The sequence below is a fragment of the Syngnathus acus genome, chromosome 1, assembly GCF_901709675.1.
Source record: "Syngnathus acus chromosome 1, fSynAcu1.2, whole genome shotgun sequence".
NCBI lineage: Eukaryota > Metazoa > Chordata > Actinopteri > Syngnathiformes > Syngnathidae > Syngnathus > Syngnathus acus.
Genome location: NC_051087.1, coordinates 5,732,515 through 5,754,554, shown reverse-complemented (window position 1 = coordinate 5,754,554; position 22,040 = coordinate 5,732,515). Strand labels below are relative to the sequence as shown.

At 41.2% G+C, this 22,040-nt stretch overlaps 3 protein-coding genes across 6 annotated transcripts in view; 1 reads left to right on the top strand and 2 right to left on the bottom strand.

The window, feature by feature from the left end:
• si:dkey-92j12.5 (multiple PDZ domain protein) overlaps window positions 1-7,713 on the top strand; it is a 29,999-nt gene extending 22,286 nt beyond the window's left edge. For 2 of the 3 annotated variants that reach the window (XM_037259067.1, XM_037259050.1), the window contains 16 exons: window positions 362-570; window positions 964-1,055; window positions 1,141-1,258; window positions 2,319-2,405; window positions 2,490-2,768; window positions 2,914-2,997; window positions 3,139-3,332; window positions 4,545-4,692; window positions 4,773-4,844; window positions 4,977-5,082; window positions 5,275-5,318; window positions 5,475-5,597; window positions 5,771-5,875; window positions 6,328-6,422; window positions 6,528-6,651; window positions 6,760-7,713. In XM_037259067.1, coding sequence (XP_037114962.1) covers window positions 362-570; window positions 964-1,055; window positions 1,141-1,258; window positions 2,319-2,405; window positions 2,490-2,768; window positions 2,914-2,997; window positions 3,139-3,332; window positions 4,545-4,692; window positions 4,773-4,844; window positions 4,977-5,082; window positions 5,275-5,318; window positions 5,475-5,597; window positions 5,771-5,875; window positions 6,328-6,422; window positions 6,528-6,651; window positions 6,760-6,906 — 2,027 coding nt within the window. In that variant the 3' untranslated portion in view covers window positions 6,907-7,713. The remainder of the gene's footprint in view (window positions 1-361; window positions 571-963; window positions 1,056-1,140; window positions 1,259-2,318; window positions 2,406-2,489; window positions 2,769-2,913; window positions 2,998-3,138; window positions 3,333-4,544; window positions 4,693-4,772; window positions 4,845-4,976; window positions 5,083-5,274; window positions 5,319-5,474; window positions 5,598-5,770; window positions 5,876-6,327; window positions 6,423-6,527; window positions 6,652-6,759) is intronic. The other variant, XM_037259058.1, reaches the window with a different exon arrangement.
• Window positions 7,714-9,296: 1,583 nt separating this feature from the next.
• tyrp1b (tyrosinase-related protein 1b) lies at window positions 9,297-16,123 on the bottom strand. The gene is made up of 9 exons (XM_037258690.1): window positions 16,037-16,123; window positions 14,913-15,271; window positions 13,432-13,540; window positions 12,816-13,029; window positions 12,500-12,704; window positions 10,694-10,861; window positions 10,029-10,208; window positions 9,675-9,821; window positions 9,297-9,598 (listed from the first exon to the last, which is right to left on the bottom strand). Exons 1-9 carry the CDS (start codon window positions 16,048-16,050, stop codon window positions 9,393-9,395), a joined length of 1,602 nt encoding a protein of 533 aa, XP_037114585.1. The 5' UTR covers window positions 16,051-16,123; the 3' UTR covers window positions 9,297-9,392.
• Window positions 16,124-16,887: 764 nt separating this feature from the next.
• si:dkeyp-118a3.2 lies at window positions 16,888-21,004 on the bottom strand. 2 transcript variants are annotated; one of them, XM_037252385.1, is made up of 6 exons: window positions 20,783-21,004; window positions 19,592-20,536; window positions 18,942-19,199; window positions 18,555-18,672; window positions 17,868-17,978; window positions 16,888-17,366 (listed from the first exon to the last, which is right to left on the bottom strand). In XM_037252385.1, the coding sequence occupies exons 1-6, from the start codon at window positions 20,844-20,846 to the stop codon at window positions 17,219-17,221; spliced, it is 1,644 nt and encodes a 547-aa protein (XP_037108280.1). In that variant the 5' UTR covers window positions 20,847-21,004; the 3' UTR covers window positions 16,888-17,218. The 2 variants fall into 2 exon arrangements, with proteins under 2 accessions (XP_037108280.1, XP_037108290.1); XM_037252395.1 differs by having other exon boundaries at window positions 17,225-17,366; window positions 17,860-17,978.
• Window positions 21,005-22,040: the final 1,036 nt, after the last annotated feature.

Genomic DNA, 22,040 nt, shown 5'->3' with positions numbered 1-22,040 from the left:
AAAACATCATAAAGCCCTTTTAAATCCACAAAAAATGACCCGTCTCCTCTCACGTGTCTCGCATGTGATTCTGATTACAATGATGAAGTGGCCATGCACATCTCTCACGCACACATTTGTCATCCTGGATATGTGCATTCTGTATCGAACACAGTCATCATTCAGCATTCTGACAGCACGTCTGACATCATCCCCTCCAGACAAATTGCTGCAACACACACCCACACAAGCCCCTCTGGAGTGTGCCGCTTGCTCTCCACATGAAGTGTCACTCATTACCTCCAGCACGCTATACTTTTGGAGGTTCACCGTCGTCTCCATTTCGCCTAACAATCACTAACGCTGTCTCTCCACTTTTCAGAAAAGATGCTCCAGCGTTATGGCAGCCTGTCAGGGAAGCTCCATATGATTGAGTTGGAAAAGCACACAGCAGAACACGGTTTGGGAATCCGACTCGCAGGCAATAAGGATGGCTCCAGGGCCCGCATGAGCGTCTACGTGGCTCATGTAGATCCTCGAGGACCTGCCGGCTTGGATGGGCGAATACGGGTGGGGGATGAGTTATTGGAGGTAAGAAACACGAGGAATGAGGATGCTGGGTTGAAAAAAAAAGAGAGCAAAAATGTAGTGGAACATCTTAGGTGGAACCATTCCAGCACCATGGTCAGCGTCTGATTGGTGTGATGTCATGTAATTATGAAACAAGACACAAAATGTCGTATACGGCCTGTACGGGTCTCAAAGATGATCGCACCAAAAAATGGAAACCGGGTTTATGAGGAAAAATGACCTCTTGAAAGATTGTTGCTGCCATTTGGAATTCTTGCAATGAGTGATGGAAGTTGTGGGGAGATGTGTAGGACGAGAATGATTGACAAGAAACAGACAAAGGTGACAGAAATCAGATTCATGTGGTGATGGATGGATGAGATGAAGTCGACCTCTGGTTGTTTTGATTTATAGATCAACGGTCAGATCTTGTATGGACGTAGTCATCAGAATGCCTCCACCATTATTGATAATGCTCCTTCTAAAGTCAAGATCATTCTCATCAGGTGACACCACGCTGTTTCTAAGATACCTACAGTACAAATCCGAATGACCGAATGAGAATGTAGCAACTGTGTGTTGTTTTCACAGAAATAAAAGTGAAAATAGCTGCTCCACAATGGAGAGTGATGACACATTAAGCAGCCAGGCTGACACGGAAATTCATAAAGGAATCTTTACAGACGTCCACAATGTTGCCCCACCACAGGTATGTTGACCTTATCATTGTGTCTGACTTGTGAGCCAGTGTATAGCCTTTAGGACAGAAACTCTGAAATGCTTGCAAGTGTAAAAAAATATTTTTTTTTTACCTTTTGGTCCACCATAGTTTTCTAAACAAAAAAATAGAAAATCACATTTGTTTGTGGCATTGCAAATCACAATGCCCATTTCCATATTTACATCATATAAACATCAGTCTGGGAAGGAAAATCATTACCATAGTCCAGACCTCCAGGACCTTATTGCTGGCTCCTGCCGTGACCGAGTGGGGCTCTTAAATGAATAGGGGAGAGGGAAGTGAAAGAGATAAAGGAATGAAAACAAGAGAGTGCCAGTTTGAAACGAAAAAAAAGTGTGAATTTTAAATGCCCAATTGATTTGAATCTCACTTAAGCTTATCTTTATCCAAATCATTATTTATTAATTACACCGGTTGCAAGTGGCTCCATCGTCTTTTTTTTTTTTCTGCATGAATTAATCTGCAATTGCTATGAACAGAATTATATAGACAGGCACCTCTTCTTCCGTTAATGAACATTTAATTAAAGTATGAAAAATGCCCTTTTCAATTCCACCACTAACAGGCGTAGGATAAAACGATCAGACGCTGTGAGCCGGGCCGGGCCCTCTCTCAGGTCCCCACATCAGTGACCTCGGACCTCACAAATGAACAAATATTCCCACAGACACAACAGTCTTTTTGGAAGACGATTTTATTGCCATATTCATAATTTATCTTGCTGTAGGGTGTCCCAATAGGATACAATAATGAGGGCCATGTCAGCACATAATGTATGCAACTGTAAAGATTCTCATGATGAGTGTTCTCCCTTGCTAGTTCCACCTCTAATTCTACTAGATTAACCTTGAGTTTGCAGTTTCAATGCCCCCCCCCCCACTCTCATGATGTCATCATACGCTAATTAGCTTTCATGTTGGGCTCAAGGCTACAGTTATTGAGATACTTGGCCGGAGGGTGTCTGAATTTTAATCTTACTCTTGTGTGACATAAATTCCCATGCATGTTACTTGTCTTCAATGTTTAGCTCTGTTTGCGGGACAGCATGGGAAAGGTTGGGGACAGTGTCAAAGCAGTGAATGACGAGCCTGGGACCAAACTGAATGTGGAGAAGGTACAAAGCTGTCCTCAATGGAGGATTTCATCATGTGTCTTTAATTATTGACAGCTTACTCCTATTCTTATACTCCGACACCAGGCCACTGTCAAAGTGTCTGTCGGCTGCCCTGAGGCTACTTCATCTACTTCCTCCTCCTTGTCAAAGCCTCATCAAGTAGCATCGGCCCTTCCGGACTGCACCACGGCCCTCGGTGCGAAGCGGACAATTCCTACGGAGCCTTCTGATTGGTGTGCGGCCACTTCAGCGTCTGACCCTCTTAACTGTCCCATTGTGGCTGGCAAAGAAACCACCATAGAGATTTTTAAAGGAAACTTGGGCCTGGGTCTCAGCATTGTTGGAGGATGTGACACTCTGTTGGTGAGAGTGATAATTTATAATTAATTTGGCACCTCTTTTACACTTTTCTTTTTTTACTACTAAATACGAGACACCGATGTCTGCTTTGAAGTACATCCAAATGCAGTAAAGTGACAAAGGGGTGTTTTGTAATATCATCCACTAGGGGTCAGTAATAATCCACGAGGTGAATGATGGGGGAGCAGCGCAAAGAGATGGAAGGTTGCAAGCCGGAGACCAGATATTCGAGGTCCGATCATCACTTATATGTTGTACTTGAAAGTCAGCCAAGCTAACGAAACCGTGTCCCCAAAAATTCGAATTTACTTAATTTACTTTAGCACTTTTGTCCCATCGATCCTTTGTAACATCCGTCTGTCTTTTGCTTCAGGTCAACGGTATCGACTTGAGACAGGCCACTCACGATGAGGCCATCGGTGTGCTGAGACTCACCACCCAACGTGTTGAGCTACGTGTTTTCAGGCACCAGCTTGCCTACAGGGAGGAGGACCTATGGGATGTCTTCAGTCTTGTCCTGAGGCCTCATCCCGTTAAAGGACTGGGCTTCACCACTGTGGCTAAAAGGTATGTCAAGTCTGTGATGGATCATCAAGTCGTCAATTACATATTTTCCCATAATAATTCAATGCCATTTAGAAGATGAGATTTTATGTTATGGAACAAAACATTCAGAGGATACCTAATGCAAAACAATACGGTCATTTACAACCACACATTTCTATTTTGTCTTCCTTGGATTTGATTTATTGTCTGAAATAGTTTCCTACCTTTGACAGTGAGTTTATTGATCCGTGAAGACAAGTGGAGGAAGTTTTCATGTTGATCCTTTCAGTTGATGGATGAGGTTATTGTTTTTTCTTTAGTGAGTTTCCTGATTATGTCATAGGTGATGTGATGAATGATGGCTCTGACCCAAGAATAATATTGATAAAGGTGTCATCATGTGCAACTGATCCATGTCTTTACAGCCTCACTTTTTACGACTGTACTTTCTATATCTATGTCTGTGATATAATATAAGAAAGAAATCAGCAAAGTATATATTATCTTTCCATTTTATTCAGAGAACATGGATTTGTGGTTGGTGAGGTCCAATTTCAGGTCTGAGACTAAATCAGAAGGAAGTCTCTCTCTCTCTTTTTTTTTTTATGACTATGCTGTAAGGAGATGATGAATCTGTTTAATAGCGCTGTTATAAATTCTGCAGAGAGCTTTTCAATTAATAATTTGAGGAAGTATGCAAAGCCTTGGGAATAACCTGGATTTCTGCATCAATTGATCATATAATACGATCTGATCTTTATCAACAATTGACAAACCACAGTGCGCTTTCACTAATGCCATGCAAAAAGAATTATTTATTATCATGGAGCCCAATCAATGTGACACAATTGTTTGCGTTGGCTAAAGCCAGGACATTTTCAACACGTTCTCACCAAGGACATTTTGAACAGGTTGATGTGGATTGGATAGATGTACCTAATTTTGTGGCTGCTAGCATGTATTACCATGGGGCATCTCCACAATCTATGGATAAGGACATAATGAAATCACACACTTTCAGCATCCTCTAATAACCACACCACCGGGAGAGGCAATTCATAGTCACACTGCATCTGTGAGGCGTGCTAAATTATTCTGGACGAGTGCTAATTTTTTATGGTGCTTCATGTAGCATAAGTGTGACGTTATGCAAAACAGCCCACTTTCACGTCTCATCATGTATTCTATTTCCGTGCTGCAGACGCAGCTTTGACCTCTGTTTTCTTCCAACAGTAATGACACCGGCATCTTTGTGTCAGATATCATCAAAGGAGGCGTAACGGATTTGGATGGCAGGTTGTTGCTAGGTGACCAGATTCTGTCAATCAACGGGGAGGACGTCCGTGCAGAATCACAAGAACTCGCCGAGAGGCTTTTGCAGGTAAGGTTTCAACATGCACTCGTGTTTACCTCAATGTCAACACAATAGTTTTGGGTGGATTACTCTCGGTTTTGGAACAGAATTGCTGTGGCGTGTTTCACCTGGAGGTGGCTCGTTTTAAAGCCGGACTGCAATACCCAGAACGGAACCAGGTAAACTGTTTGCATACCCAATTTTCTCCTGTGATTTTTATTCGGTCATTGATATATTCTTAATCAATTTTGACATTTGAAATATTCCTGCAGTTGATGCACTATTTTAACAATGTTACTTTGTGAATGTAGGAGTACTTTAAGTTGTGTTTTATCCAGAGTGAAGACTCTGACTCTTCCACCCTGACACCCTCCAGTTCTTCTGTCAGCCAACAGAGGGAGACAGAACACAGAACATGTCAGTTGTCTGATTTTCTATTCGTCATTATGATGATATTCTCCATGTTCATTTATACTTTCACAATGGCTTTCACATGACAAATAACTTTACAAAATTATTAGATAATGATCTGTAAAGTGATTTGAGTGCTTACTGTAATCAAGAATGAAAGTGCACAATGATATCTGAGCTCCCTTTCTTCTCCAACAGCATTTGAAGACTACCCTGCCCTCAGAAAAGTTGTTATCAAAAAGGTTAGAAACTCTGATTCATATTTGCAAGTGCAAAGAAAAACTTTAGAGTCATTTGAATGTATATAAATATACTAGTGTAAACAATGTGCTCAATGAAAGGAGCATTATGGACATAATGTGTGGTTTTGTGCATGTGTGTGGGGGGCATCATCACAGGGTCCACGTGACTCCCTAGGCATCACTTTAGCAGGAGGTGTGGGCAGTCCCCATGGCAACGTACCTCTTTTTATTGCAACCATGGATACCAGTGGATCAGCTGCCAAAACACAGCAATTAAAGGTGTGTGTGTGTGTATGGGTACACATATACCCGTGTGTATGTTGAAACTATGTAGTGGGACAGACATCTGTCATTTCCATCAAATTATGGCGACTCATCTGCCAACTTTATTTCTCTCAAGACTTATTATATATATATATACGTATGTATATTGTATTCTGTGTTTGCATCAGCTAGGAGACAGGATCCTCAGTATAAATGATGTATCCATGGAGGGAATGACTCACATCCAGGCTGGGGCCTTGCTTAAGAATGCCATTGGCGCTGTCACCCTGCAGGTAATGTCAAAACATGTTCAGGTAACCAATATGATAATGCAGTAACTGTACAGAACTCTATAACATTTGACAGTGGGTCATTTCCCAGTTGTTGGCTAGCTGATTTAAATTATATTCTTTTGTCTTAAATCATTGTTGTGTTTGATCAGACAGAGGAATAATTGCTGAAAATTGAAAATCAACTTATTCATTTTCAGTTTCGAGCAGTTTTTGTGTTCTTTTTTAATGTTCACCAATTTTCTGTGATTTATTAAAACTGCCATTAGGGTTTATTTAAACGTTCTGGTGATGAATGAGTTTTGAGATGGAGTATTTAGGACAGGAAGTATAAATTGATTTTCAGCAGCATGTACTTTTGCAAAGCTTTGACAGCACTTTCACGTGATAGGAAAATGAAGCTTCATATTTGTTCCAGTTGTATTTTTTGAGTCCTTATTGTGTGTTTTCTTTAGGTGGAAGCTGGACGCAGCCCTCATGATCCCAGGGGTGGACATGAGCGACCATCAGGCCAGACTGGTAGCTTGCCGTGCTTTCACACCAACCTCTGGTAGGAAACTTTAGTCTGTGCTGACCTCATATTCTTATAAAGAAATTAGTACGCCCCATTAGTTTAAACACAGTATCCCGTATGCTTTCATTTTAATGTCCACAGCACTCGGATGTACAAAACCGTCAGTCTGGATCGAGGGTCTTCAGGCTTGGGCTTCAGCATCGTGGGAGGCTTTGGAAGCCCACATGGAGACCTGCCCATTTATATCAAAACTATCTTTAACAAGGTCAGACACGGTCCAGGTGGACACATTTGCAGATTTCAATATACATTGAGTTATTTTGTAGTTCATCATACTTGACCTCTGCATCATACCCGTTATTGTGCTCTGCAGGGAGCAGCCATTGAGAATGGAAGACTGAAACGAGGCGATCAGATCATCGCGGTGAATGGACACTGTCTGGAGGGGGTGACACACTCTGAAGCTGTGGACCTCCTCAAGAGGACCAAAGGAACTGTGGTTCTCACTGTTCTCTCGTGAGTGTGACCTGTCGTCTTTAAAAGTTCATTATTCATGTAGAACAGCCTCACACACACTCGTATAACTATAGATTCCAATCTTGAAAAGGGAAGTCAGTTTGATTACTCTGGATGAACTACCTCAGCCTGAGTGTGTACTCCAAAGTCCCACATTTTGTGGTATAGTATACAATGATGTCATCATTGGATAAATGCCCCATTTTATATATTATAAATGGTTTCTTCTGTGGGCGGTGAAAAAACAAATTGCATTTTCCTCTGAAAACAACACTGCAAGGATCTTGAAATTAAGAGCCCCCATTCATTTTGGATGGTATCCAACACACGCTGGTCAAACTCGAATGTGATTTCCCGAAATCTGAATTATGCCAAGTGCGTTTGCCAAGATTTTGTATGGCATTAAGGTGTAAGGACAGTTGTGTGATTAGGATAAATATGTTATTTATTATTTCATGACGATAACGTCATATACACAGCTCGAATGGTGTTTTAACGCTAATTTTGTTTTGTTCACTTGTATTGTGCAATTGTGTATTATTTAGGAACCATGCCCATGATGAGTAATTGTTTTGTAATTTCTCCATTGATATTCTTATTTTCTGTAAATTGGCAATTAATGAGCGTCATAGACACCCAGTATTTGGAGTGCTACAACAATGAAATATGCTATGTTCTTATTAAATGATCATTTATTATGAAATTACATCATCTGTTGCCCGCCTTTGTGTAGAGGGAAACAGCCTTTGTTTAGGATTCTAAATGGCAGCGTTGAAAAATTGCTCATCTTTTTTTTTCTTTTTTTCTTTGCCCTTGTACTAGAAAAAAAATAGCATCCTAATACGTCAGAGGCATTTTAAAAATTCGATTTAAAAATATATGTCATTTTTTTCAATGGTAAATATTCTCCAATACAGGTCAGGAAAGGTTTGTAGTCTTTACAAACGAGTTTTTACGACGCAATTTTCAATCAGTATAAGTTTTTATCCCAGCAATAAAGGCTGTGTGATGGCAACTCTAGTAATTTGACTGCAGCAGCCACGACTTGAAACAGATGTTTATAAGAACAAGTCAAACTAATACAAAAAAAGGGCACGTGAACCCGGGCTTTATTTTATTTATTTTTTAAACCGCACAGAACTTTGCATTTAATTACTCGAGTTGCCGGTGACAACTTGAACTACAATCCATTTGCACACAAATGTCTCATTTAGTAAGTAGGAAGCACCAAGGGAGATCCTGTCTGGAGCTCTTTGCATTCATCAGGACCATCTGTTCGCCTCTGCAGTTTTATTGAAAGGCAGCCATGACGGTCTGCTTCATCCCTCTCCACATGAACAATTGACTATGAAGAGCCTTTTAAAGGGGATGAATGCCAACATGCTTTATGCATTTAAATGTGGTATTATTTGCTGCATTAAAATGACTCACAAGGCCAAAATTGGGAAAGAATGTGTGCATGTCTGAAGTATCGCTTGCACTTCTGATTATGTTCCATCATGTCCATCCAATTCTTTCTTCTCAATCATTAGGCAACTATAGAACAGCAGAACACAAACAGCAGATTGATTTGATGCCAATAAAGCCCCATGGTGCTCATGTGACTGTTACATCTGTAACATCAATCGATAAATTGCAAGGGGGGGGGGGGGGCATAGCGCTGATATACTTGTGCACAGACTGCAACTTTCAATGGAAAAGTTCTTCGGTAGAAACTCATCAGACATTCCCAAAAATGACAAACAATAGAAAGTGGCAAATAAAACTAAGCAATATTAAAAATTAAATAAAATTCAAGTTTTATGGTGTCTTTAAACAGGTTGTAGTTCACACTAGAAGAGTTTTAGTTTTGTTGTGTTATGTACAATATGCTTGATCAATATACACTTGGTGGGTCAAGCAAAACCTACCTTTTCTTTTTTTAGGAAACGATTGTCAGAAATTTGCTCATTTACAAATTGTTCTTTTTTTAGAATGTTAATATGAAAGACAAAACACCAGGTAACATGCTGTAATACTAGTAGGTAAGTATATTAATGAAGTACTAATGTGCTATGACCACAAGGGGGCAGTGTATGTGCTCCTTTCGTCAGATGAAACTTCTGTAATTCCTATTGCAACTAAATGCTCTGATTTGCCCCGAGGCTCAAAGAAGCAATTTAGTGATCATGTTTTTCACTTAAGTGTGAGGTGTAATTTAGGCAACATGAATTCATTTTACATTTTACAGTGCACTAAATTAATGACAATACATTTACACCTACAAATATGAGGCGGCAAATGTACTCACATTACGTGTACTCAAATAGAAGCAGGAATGTGTTTATCATTTGTATTTTTTTTAGAAATACTGATTCAACTGTTTTTAAGTAAAAGTCAGATATCACAGCATGATATTTGTTCAGTGATACTTTATTAAAAGACATTGCAGGGGGAGCGTTCTTAAAAAAATGCTTAAACATGTGAAGGCCTCTTTATAAAGGCGTTGATTTAGACAACAGACTGTGATTTATCCAATCTCCTGTCATCTTCTGAGTATCTCCGGAAGGTTTCCCCCAACAACGGCTCCAAGGCCTCAGCCGAGCGGTAGGATCGGGCTCGCACCGCACAGGCAATGACTCCGCCCATCACTGCCACGACCAGCACCGCCGCAATGATGGCGATGGTGATGATCTCAGACAGTGTGTAGGCGCGAACTGTGGTTAAAAAAAATGGTCACGGTTGGGGTGTTCACTAGAATGTCATGTGACTGTGTGCATGTATGTATCCCACCTGGCCACTGGACCTCGTAGGAGTAGCCCAGATTTTCTGGGGCGGACACAAACATCTCTGCGTTTGTGATAGGAGGCCAAAAAGGAACCATGTTGAACTGACGGTTGTGTCCAATTGGAGCGTTCTCCTCAGGATAGACTATCTCGCCTGTGGGTAAAAAAAAAAAAATAGATTCATTCATGGCCAGGCATACTTTAGTGCTTAAGGACCACTTTAGATTTTTAAAGCAGACGTAGATGTGGTAAGAAAGAACAAAACGAGGAAAATTAATGGAACAAATATGACCCTTAAAAATGTCAGTAATTAGTGGGCTGGCCCTCCAGGCCATGTTTTGGACGATGCAGGACTGATTACCTGGTTGGTGCCTACTGAGCCATTCATCAAAGATCGCATCAGTGAATGTGTGCAGCAGGACGAAGATGGGATCATTAGGGGAGAGGTGAGTTTGGCCGCCTGTGCCGTTGAGGAAGAGGTGGGCCAGGTTGTGGAGGCTGCGGATCACCGGATCATACGGCCCCTGGGGAGCACTATAGCCTTAAAAAAAAAAAAAAAAGCTTTTAAAATGAAGAAAAAGAAGAAGTGACTTCCCAATGGTACTTTACTTTTACTGTCAGAGACTTTCTGTGTGAATTATTGTGCCTGTTCCTAATTCCAAACATGCTTAGTTTTTTGAAGAAGTTCCAATTGCTTCTATGCCTAATTTACCCAAATTTAAAAGTGGGCTTTAATTAATTCAGCGTATCATGTTTAGGCTTGGAATAATAATCATGTGGTTTCTTTGACTTTTACAGATTTTCAAAGTCAATTGGAAGCAAATTCTGTCCTTTTTCATAATGAATGTCTTCTCTGGCATTTTATTTTTGAACTTTATGCACAATAAGTACATGACTCTTACCTTTAAATATTACTTTTGTGCCACATGTTTTATGTATTTGCAAGGTGAAATGCAAATGAAGTTCACTCAGTTTTGCACTTCACTCGGTTTTGATGAGAAAGAATCGTGACGCATCGCCGCACACCTTCAATGGAGTTCCTGAAGCTCTCGGAGGAGGTGGAATAGTAAGGTGGGGTGTCAAAGGTGTTGAGTTGCAGACAGTCCAACACGTCCTGAGGCTCGGGCAACCTCTGCACCATGGGCCGTGCCACATTGCCCGCCGGGTTCCTCCTGATGGGACTAGTTTCCGTATCTGGGAGTGTATGACCCGAGGTCAGAGTTAGTCTTTTCTGGCGTGTTAACAAGCACAGCACAAAACCAAAAAGATGACTACCATCTAGCTGCAAGCAATAATTGCATTCAAGGATTTTTTTTTTCTTCTCCGAAGGAGGCATTCATACTCCGGTTCAGATCCGGGTCAGTTGTCCCCGTGGAAATTGTGAGGAAGGGGATGTGATGAGTTATGTTGTATTATTCAACAACTCTCAAATTCTTTGCGGGAGATGAGACTAGTTTGATCAGCCTTTAACAAGACAGCATGGTAATTGTTCACTAAATTCCAACAACAGTGAGTGGGAGCTCTGTGAAGTATGACCTCCTTCTTGTTTTCTTCATCCCCCCCTCCCCCCTCCCCTTGTTCTTCATACACACACAAGGGTGCAATCAGTCGGCTACATAACAAAGTTGCCAGTGCGAAGATGATTCCCACAGATCAAAGTCTGCCAGATTCTCGTGTCTGACGAGCGCACATCGAAATGAGACAACCCCCCGTAACCCAGTTAAGAAGTTGCTTGTTGATGCAGGAAATACCGAGCCTGTCGTGACTCTCCAAAGGGATTAACCTGACACATCACTCACAAGTCTCACATTTTTTGACCGGCCTCCAAATCCCTCCAGTTTGCCATTGAACTGAAACCAATTACGGTTATGTTCAAACGGGATTGATAGAAAGAATTATCCCTCAATATTACGTTAAAAAATGGTCATTTTAAGCCTGGGGGGTGACTTGGGGGTTTAAAACGTGGTGCCAGTGTGAGGCATGTTCCAATCCATGCAAATCTGATCACCTAAATCTGATTTCTCACACAATTGCCCTTATTCTAGTCTCTAATGCCTCAAAGTATTCCGAATGACTGCTTGCAAACAAAGCATGATACAAATAACTAAAATAAAGAACATTAAAGTTCACGGTTCCTTCATCCTGGTTATGATAATCTAATCTCGGAATCCACAATTCGGCACAATAGTCTGCCATAGTTGGGCCAAATTCCGACACTGAACATAAGTGCTGTGTAAGCATATATAAAATAAAAATACAATCAGGTGAGTGGATTTGATTTAACTTTGTATTACAGATTGGGCAAGGAGCTCAGAGCAGAAACTCCATAGGGAGAGAGAGAGAGAGGAGTCAAAAAAAGGTGATTCTATTTCCAATGCACATCCCACTGGGAGGAGACCTCAGGGCAGTATTAAGACACGCAAGAGGGACGATAGCGTCTCATAGCTGGCCTGGCTACACTTGTGTGGTGGCTTGAGACGGAAAGTCTGGGCATTCCGTCATAGAATGCTCGCGACCCGGATAAGAAGAAGAAAAAGCTGAAGAATTACGTGAACTATTTTTCAAAGTCCGGGTCCCGGAGAGAACTAACTTGTGATTTGAAGTGAAAACTTTAGGAAACCCCTGCTGGAGAATAAGCTAACAAATTGAGTTTGTGACAGTCTGGAGCACTTGTAAGCAATTTCAAGCACAGTGCAGCATCTAGGGGGGTAATATTTATAGCAGCTTGTGTCATACATGATCTATTTATAAGGTGGATGCCCTCATTTTGCTTGCATCAACGAAACTCCCTTACGTGTTGATGTATTGCAAGCTAGCGAGACCGTTCCTTACTGTTGCAGACGGTGCCGAACGCGTCGTAGTCTTCCACGCTTTCGCAGACCACTCTCCACTGGGAGAACACCGAGTTGGGGCTGATGGAGTTCATGTCGAAGGAGCTCCTAGCTCCTAAGAGGTCGTCGGTGCAAATGTCACAATCGCTGCCACCGATTGCAAAGTTCCAGTAGGGCAGGGCGAAAGAGGAATCACCCAGCATGTCCTTTGTGGGTCAAATGTAATCTATATTAGTTTGATATTAGGTGGTAGTCCAGGTTAGAAGTTAATAAATTGCTGTTAAATATTATATTTATATTATGAACAGTCTACCCACTTGCATATCTCTTTCCAGTTGCAGCAAATGAAAGCGGTGCCAGGTGACAAAGCCGGGGCCCTCGTGGGAAAAGTCGACTCCACCGAAGCTGGCCTGGCCCGGGCCCAGGAAGGTCTTACTGACGGAGTAGTAATGGCTCCACACAAAGTAGTTGTAAATGGTGATGTTCTCAAACTGAGGTGTGTTGCCATCCGGACCAAATATCTCCTGGTAGCTAGAAATGGAAAAAACAACAGGATGGCAAAACAGTTTTTCCTCTCCAACATCGTCCTTGGATATTTTTTCTTTGTGTCTGAACGGCCTTATTATGGTTTGGTTATCACTCAGTGGATTCTATAAATAATTTTTTTATCCCCACAGTAGCTGCCGATGGGGCATCTAGTGTTAAAAGCCTTTCTGGGTGTAGCAGGAATTCACTTTTGACAAGGAGGTCAAAAGGTTTGCACCTACACCAGTCGAGAACAGCCTCAAATATTTATGTGCCGTTGCTCACAAAAATATTCTACCTGCGGCTTGGACAAATAAATCTTCTCAAAACAATCTGTTGTTTTCTCACAACAAAGAACGATGACCTCATATGTTCTGGAAATATAATAAGGCGCTTAAACATAAATACCGTCTTGTACAGATGACAAGGTCGGGGTGGATGGTCCTCTTTGCCTGGTCCAGAGAGTTGATAAATGCTTGCTTCTCAGTGGCACTCATTTGCATTAAATTTCTCCTCACTGTACAAATGTTAAATAGAGAAGAAAGGTGAGTCAAATTATTAGACATGTCTACTCCCTTGTCACAAATACAGTTTTTTATTACCTTGCTTGTTACTTTGAAATACACATAGGGAGAGGTTAGCAGGGGTGCAACGAGAAATTATCCAATCTCCAAAAATGATTTATTGACCAAAAATGATGGATATTTGTTCAACTATCTATGCCAGCGATGTATAGTGACAGGCAGAACATGTGAGATTTTTGTGCGAGTCAAAAATTGGTGCCTTGGCTCAATGAAGTTTGAGGGAAAACTCATTTATAACCTGTCAGGTTTTTATTGGGTATTAAAGGGTGTGGACTCATATTTTAATTTTGGGGGTGCCTCTTGTTATTTTGGTGTCAATGTGCCATCCTGTGTTGTGGTAATTATTTTGAGCCTAATGAACAGTTTTGAAGTTTTTGTTCAAGAATGTTTTTGACTCTTACCATAGGAAACCCTCCTAAACAAACTGTTAACAAGGCTTAATTAGGGGGTGGATATAATTGGCAACGAACAGGCAGCACTGCGCGTCTGTCATCAACATGCGACGTGTGTTTGGAGAGGGGCCGATGACGCTACAGTCGATGCAGCGCTTGAGCCTTTTCTTGACAAACGGTAACAATAAACTGTCATCCTATGAATGCATTAAAAGAAAAAGTTGTAGCGCTCTTGATGGCGTTGAAATCGGAACGACTCTTAATGAGATCAATTTTGTTTTTGTTAATTCTTTGGCCTTTGCACTTTTTTTCCCCCCAAGTTCTAAAGTTTTTGGTGTCTTTGTGCATGCAAGTTAAGAATTAATGCATTCACAAAAAAAGTGTTAAGTGAGTCAAAGCACATATAATGTCTCTTTGTTTTGCACATTGAATAGTTCATTTGTACAGTCTTAGTTTCCTAACTCAGTCTGGGCCCGACAGCAGATTGTTTGTGTTTGCACATTCTGGCCCACAGTCATTAAAGAAAAAGACAATTCAAGTAATTTTCTCATGTATTTAATGAGATTGTAGGATTATAGCAGCACCTGGAGACTAGTGTGGATGCAATGGGTAAAAACAATGACAAAACAATTTAAATGATAAACTATGAACTGAATACGTTCATTTTAAAAATTGTGAGCTGACCTTTGAATTAATTTCTTTAGAAGCTGAACTTTTCCAACACTGAATGTACCACATGGTGGCATTAGATACGAATTCATTCTAGCCACCTAGTGACACAATCATCGAAGGAAAAAAAGCTTTATTCAGATGGGTGTCACCTATGTTTGATTGGAGCACCGTATGGACTTTACCGAAACTTTGAGGAACTGCAGTTTGTTTGTAACCATACAAATGTTCTCCTTTTTCTTACCCACAGAGATCTTCTGGTCACAATTTGGTCCAGTCAGTCCATGTCGACATCGCCCACAGTTGTAGCCGCTGAAATTCCCGTTGCACTGACAAGAGCGGTTGAAGAATCGCAGAGGCCACCTCTCTCGATCATCTCGCCCCGCGTACGGGTACTGGGGTCCATGGCGCCGGTTGTCTGCAGCAATGGATACACACTGACCCCGTCCCGTGCTGAAGCCACACTCATCCCCTGCTTGGCCTGACAGGGAGGGACAACACTGGCCGCTGCGAAGCCCTTCTGGGGTGACGCACTCCCGAGGAAATTGGGCCACGGTCAAAGCGACACACAAGATGGACACCAGGAGACCCGCTCGCCAAATGCTTGACAGGTGAGAGAAAAGACTCATGTTGTTATGATAAGAAACATTAAAATGGAAATAGCGCTGAGGTTGAACTGTTTACAAAAGTGGGAAAATATATGATGCCATGTCATTAGAAGCTAAAGGCCAAAATCCATAACGACTGGTAAATTCACAATGGTGTAAATTTAAAAAAAAAAAAAATTTAACCACCAAGACTGACCTTTTTTATGCATTTGCACCAAGAATAAATTAATTACCACCACTCCACACTTAATTTTTGTATAGGCCTGCTGATAAAAAAAAACCAATACAGCCTTGAATTGCATTTTGAGGGCCCTTCATCTATTTTTAAAAAGAATACTGTATGTTGTAATCCTCAGAGATGTAAAGCGTATGCTGCAAAAGCAGGCACTCCCGGCCTTCATTTAGGTTCTACTCCATTAAATTCAGCGATAAAAAATTGTTGTTGCTATTCCGAAACTTCTTACTGGAGGCGGTTTGAGTCATTATTCATAATTCAAGGGGCAATTAGCTCCCAACTCTCACAAGATCAGAAGCACTTACAGAGGTTGGAAATGATGATGAAATAATTATTTTTTTTTATCTAGGGGATCTTTGTTAAGAAATGAGCTGTTAATAGATCCATCACAAATGTTTTTATATCCACAAATAAAAGAAAACATTCAACAAAATCCTGAAAAGAATCAGCAATTGAATAATGTAATGCCAAATTTATAGATTGCTGTTTTATGATCGTATTTTATTCTCAATTCCTTTTCCTTACCTGTGAGTATGCATCTTGCTCCTCTTGGTATGACCAACTATAGCCCCCAAAGAATTAGTTAATCCTCCTTCTTTGTCTTAAATAGTGATGGAGCGCATGACTAAACTTTATTGGAGCAAGTATTAACAACCCACCCACTAGTTTCTCTCTCTGACACACACGCATGAATGCACACGCACACACACACAAAGGCCAAGTACAAAATGGATAAAGCATCTTGTGACCATAACTTCTGACCAGACTGTATATTGCCCTTCCATAATGGTTTGATAATTTGATAGTCTTCTCTTTCTTGTCTGTGGATTAGGATTTTGAACCGATCATTAAACATCACCTATGAGCTATTTTTAGAACAGGTGACCCCTGCTGTAGATACATATATATATATATATATATATAAGATCATGACAACATTATCAATTATTTATGAAGCAGTACAGTCTATAAATGACTTCCTGTTTTGCTGCAATTAATGTCGGTTCACTTTTCATCAAGCCAGAGCTACCTTGACACTTTAAACATCTGCTCCTCCAGTAACTTTGCTCCGCTGACATTTATGACTGGAAAAGTGTCATGGATTTGCATTTTTTCTTCGCATAAATATTGACTAAATCTGTCCTCCGCATATGCGCCATCACAGGAAGAGGACATCAAGCATGCACACTGCTGTAGTGACTAACAAGAGAGAAAAGGTTTACATAAAGGTGGCCAGTGTGGTAAAACATTTATACGCCACATAAATACAATTCATAATGATACCCTTATCGTGATGTGGTATTTTTTCAAACAATTAGTGGACTATTGGACCGGAGAAACAAGAAACATTGCCCTTTATTTATTTATTTTATATTGTGCAACATTTACAGAGTTTTAGTTATATTATACAGGACTTGAACAGAAATGCTAATGAAACAAAAATGCATTGAATTAGACGTCATCTTGAGTTTGAGTATTTCCTAACGTGTGTAAAATGTGTTCACCCCCCCTCCCAAATTTAACAAATACTCACACATAGACAAGCATTTAAATGGATTCGCTCAAACACGCCACATACAAAATTCTTCTGTCGGATTCAACCAGTCGGGCAATTAAAAATATTTCTTGAAGTGTCTTGGATACATTTGAGCAAAGGTAAAGTAAGAGCCCCTTACTTTAATATCAACAATCAACAATCAGACCACCCTAGAGCATGGAAGTCCTTGGTTCTTGTGACGAATCTGGTCCTGGTCCAGCATTGGCCGATTCCACTGTGGGGCCATCCGGGAGGTTTGACATGCTAATCACATGCTCTCCTTTGTGCTCTTTGGTGTTTGGTGGTTTTGTTTGGTGTCTGGCAGTGAGAGAAAAAAAAACCCAGTACAAACAAACTTAAAAAAACAAAATTGAATAGCTCAGTAAAACTGTCATTGTCAATCAAGAGGTTTCATGACTGTTCATTCAATAAATCTCCCTCAGAGTTTAACAGGGATTGAGTTGGCTGCTGGAACTGCTAAGTGGAGTGTGCGCATTCTTCCCGAGTTTTTCTTTTCCTCTCTAGCACTCACTCCCCAAGCTTTCTTTGACCCATTCATGCAAGCCCATCAAGGCATCACATGTGTGGCACACCCCAGTAGCCTTTGGAGTCTATGACCTTCCAAAGCAGCTCCGAGGGAATCAGCTGACAGGTCCATAATTGGACAGCTGAGTTCACTCCTGTTTTGACAACGTCATTGGGACATGAGCGGTGCATGAGGGTCTGTCTATGGGATTTTATTCATTGGGGTGTGTTGAAATTTGTCAATTCAGAAAACTGGTAGTTGGATGGATGATATTTGTACACATACTAACGTACTGTTGAGTGTCCCCATTTCCTGCGTGGAGCGTGTCGTCACTGCTTTCAGCCCCGGTGGTCACTTCTGCTTCGACACACCCTTCCTCACATGAGTGTTGCCTAGCCGGCCTCCTGCATACATACACGTACGTTCACAGAATATTGTTCACTAGATTGATAACATTTGTAATCTTTTGTCAACTTTGATGGGGTAAATTCCAGTATGAATGTGTATATTGTATGGTTAGGGTTATGTACCGTATTTTCCGCACTATAAAGCGCACCGGATTATAAGGCGCACCTTCAATGAATGGCCCGTTTTAAAACTTTGTCCATATATAAGGCGCACCGGATTATAAAGCGCATAGAATAAATAACTCAACGTTGCTCAAACGTTAATGCAATCTCAATATAGTAACACTCGAAATAGTGAAAACAATAGCAATATATCAATGACTCAACGTTGCTCAAACGTTAATATCACATAACACACTAAATAAACACGTAAAGCTTACTTTAATAAATTAGTCCTCATCCACGAATCCATATTGGTCCATGTATAAGGCGCACCGGATTATAAAGCGCACTGTCGGCTTTTGAGAAAATTGGAGGTTTTTAGGTGCGCCTTATAGTGCGGAAAATACGGTATATGGTGATTGTGAAAATAAATCAACTTGAATATAAGAAAAAAAGGGCATAAAGTGTTACCTGTTTTTGTTACGACATTTAAAGATATAGACGATAATGACAATCGTCTCTAAAACCAAGAACACTGCAATGATTGTTGTGCCGGTCTTCCACGCTTCCAGGCCCATTTCCTTTGTTTCTTAACACATTCATACAAAGACAGTGGAGAAGAAAACACTTGGTCAATATCATCTATGTCAGTAATGATGGAATTTTCCTTTCCGTTTTCATTATTTAGTTGGGTCTAACCAGGCTATAATGCTATCATTTTTTTATTACTTCCCCAAAAAAAATAACAGACAAAAAAAGTTAGTCTCAAAACGTATTTACGGTTAAACTGACCTCGTTTATCTTTATCTCGAAAGACACAAACAAAAGCGTTGGAAAACAACACCATCATTTCCTCACCTGGATTCCCAGATGTATCTTCAACTAGCTTTCCTCTTGGGTGAGGGGGCATCGCTAGCACATCCTTCCCAAAGTAGTCTAGCGTTGGTCGGGTCAAAAGGTCATCAGTCGGGGAGAGGATCTCATTGCCGTGGTCAGTGAAGACACTCTCTGCAACCTCACTGAAGATTGTGCTCGGGGCGGGAGCAAGCTGGTTTTTGGGCCTCTGCCCGATGGACGCATCATCCTCAGGCTCCGGGGGAAAGATCACTGTTGCTTCTAGAATGGGGGGTTGGTATGTGACACAGAAATGAAAATGAAGCCCGGAGGCCAAGGTTTAAAGTTTATCGAGTGGACCTATGGAATGTAGAATAATGTAGTGGTGTTTCATTTAAGGCTTAGTCGACTCTGCTTTGGGGGCCTCGAGAAGTTGACTCAGCATTTGCATCTTGATTCTTACCGACATCTCACAAGCTGATACCTTCTCAAGATATTCTTAGTAGACATCTCAAGAAAAAAGCTAAATTGTATTGCTGTTGAAGTAGGTTACAGTAAATGCATTCACGAAAATGGGTCACGACAATTACAATGGTCATAGAAAATTGTTTGGGTGAATTGTGAGTTTACATAAATATACCTAAAAATGTCTGAATCAGGACTCTGGGTCTTACCTGGGTCTCCTATGAGATCATTTGAAGTCTGTAATGTAACATTGACTCCAGCTTGTTGCTCATCCTCACCGTTGACCAACACTTCATATTCTTGCTTGATGATACCCTGGTGACTTTCTTCTCTGTTTGAATCCAATTCCTCATCTTCAATCTCAATAGCTTCCATCTCTTCCTCTACATGACTTTGCGGGTCCTTCACTGTGTAGTTCTCTATGATAAATATTGGCTCTTCTAGCACAGGATGTGTTGGCTCGATGTTAGGAGTATCAGATGGCGATCCGAGTAGCTCACCTTCTATCTCTCCTGCTGGAGCAACTTCCTCCATCGCCCCTACTGTCCCTATATGATCAGCCACTAGACCTTGGTCAGGGTCTGTAGCAATCTCCTGCACTGGCTCCCCACCAAAGTCAACCATCTGAGTTGTTTCTAATTCAACTCTGCCATTTAACATTACATCCTTCTTGTCTAATTCCTCTAAGGGAGCCACGGTTTCCTCAACAACTTCCTGAGTAATTTTGGCATCTACAAATTCAACTAGAACTGCCTCAGTTCCAACAGCGTCTACACCAACTGTGGTGGCTTCCATATTATCAGCAACTGTTCCTTCCTCTTCTTCTTCTTTGGCCTTCTGGTCAACTTCTCCAGCATCATCCATCCCTTCCACCATCTGCTCGGATACCTCTACTCCCGTCTCGTCTTCAACCTCATCTTCCTGCTCATCCCGTTTCCCTTCTACTTGCCCCAGAGCTGCTTCCACTACCCTCTCCAGAAGCTCCATCAGGACCTCCTCAGCTGCACCATCCTCCACCTTCTCAGAAGCCTCCTGTACTGCTTGTTGCACCTCTTCCAGGCTTGGTGGGGCGACAACTGGAACAACTTCAGCTGGAAGTGAAGTTTGTGTAGCTTCAAGAGTGACCGTGGAAGACTGGTTTGAAGTGGGAAGGCCTACAGACATTGAAAACATGATTGTAGTATTTAGAGTGGCGGACATGGAGTTGTAAGTGTGAGTGAATATCCGAATGTGGACAGTGAACATCTCCAATGGCTGCGAGAATCTCACAAAGCAAATCTGTATTTGCATCATGGATTGCTGCAATTTTTATACCACTACACTACTAATGCATAAAGAAGAAAGACTTCAAGTCTTCAAGCCTTGTGAGGCAGCTGGAATGCTGCATCATACCAACCTACCGTCAGATGTGCAGTGTTTTGTTAACAAAAGCACCAAGAATCCTTTTAAGAAGAAGTACTCCATGGTTTCCAGGAAAAAAAATATTGGATCGGAAAAACTACAAATCCCAGTGTGTTGTCATAAAACCCTTCTCAAAGTTCTTCCTTATGGTTCCTGTCAAGTGTGTGCACGCCACCACGAGACATCTACTGAGTGTGTAGGCTCTTGACGTTCGGACAGTAAATTCGACCCGGGCAGGGAGGGCGATGTTAGCAAGTGATGCTGAAATGAGGGTGGGTGAAAAAACGAGCAGCGCCATGTTAAATATTGCCCCCTTGAAGTGCTTTCCAACCTACAGGTGTCTTAGTGAGAGATGAGCTTGGGCGGGTTTGGGCTTGGTAAAGTCTCACCTCATTGTTAAATGCATTCGGGACCCTGACACGGGCTGTGCTGAGGCCCTGGCGGCATGTCGCACACAGAGTGAACTCTGCTCTGGCAATTATAGGTGGGCTGTGAGTTTGTCTATGAGCGATGATGGAGAACTAGTCAAAGTTTGCAGGAATAGCATTCAAAAGCAAATTATCAATAATCAGTGAATGAAATTAAGAAAAAAATTACTTTACGTTGGCTTTTTTGGCTTATTATCTGTTTCCATCACATTCGACCGTTGAGTTTGAAAGAATGCTGATCAACACTGTTATATAATGCAGAGTAGGCCCACATTGCATGGATGTCAAGCAGGTATTTGTTTATTTTGCTAATGTTACCGTGGGAATAAATAGAAAGCAGTGAAAGCTATTTCAGTGTCTGTTTGGAAATCCGGCGTCCACTGTTTGTATTGCCAGAGGCATCAAAAAGCCCCAGATTGGTTTTAGACAAGCAGATTATTTACATTCACATCCAGGTTAGCATCAAGGAGACTCCCGTAGTGAATACGACAGACGCGCTGACAGAAATGTTTGAATTTTCCTCGGCAGAAACATCTGAAACTATTACAAAACGTTACGTTCACATAGATGAATGGTTTCTAGAAACCTCTCGTATTTAAGACCAAAATGAAAAAAACTGTAAAACAGAAATTCGATGACGTACTTTTGTTTGTTTTGTTATTGATGTTAAATTTTATATTGCGTGTTACTTAGCACCATGAAACTCAGATATCATTGCTAACTAGTAGCCAACGTTAGTTAGCCATCCAGATGGTCATCGACCCATAGCCACGTTTCATCCTCTGCCCTCGCATCACATTTTGCAGGACTTGAAAGTTCTTTTTTTTCC

What these genes read in the sequence shown, in the direction of transcription:
- tyrp1b (XM_037258690.1), bottom strand. An exon ending in TGACCAGAAGATCTCTGTGG is followed by an intron (nt 13,541 to 14,912) that starts GTAAGAAAAAGG and finishes ACATTTGTACAG; the next exon opens with TGAGGAGAAATTTAATGCAA. An exon ending in GTTCGGCACCGTCTGCAACA is followed by an intron (nt 10,862 to 12,499) that starts GTAAGGAACGGT and finishes ATACACTCCCAG; the next exon opens with ATACGGAAACTAGTCCCATC.
- si:dkeyp-118a3.2 (XM_037252385.1), bottom strand. Translation starts at nt 20,846, where the DNA reads ATGGAGTACTTCTTCTTAAAAGGATTCTTGGTGCTTTTGTTAACAAAA. An exon ending in TGATCTCATAGGAGACCCAG is followed by an intron (nt 19,200 to 19,591) that starts GTAAGACCCAGA and finishes CCCCCATTCTAG; the next exon opens with AAGCAACAGTGATCTTTCCC. An exon ending in AAATGTCGTAACAAAAACAG is followed by an intron (nt 17,979 to 18,554) that starts GTAACACTTTAT and finishes GTATGTATGCAG; the next exon opens with GAGGCCGGCTAGGCAACACT.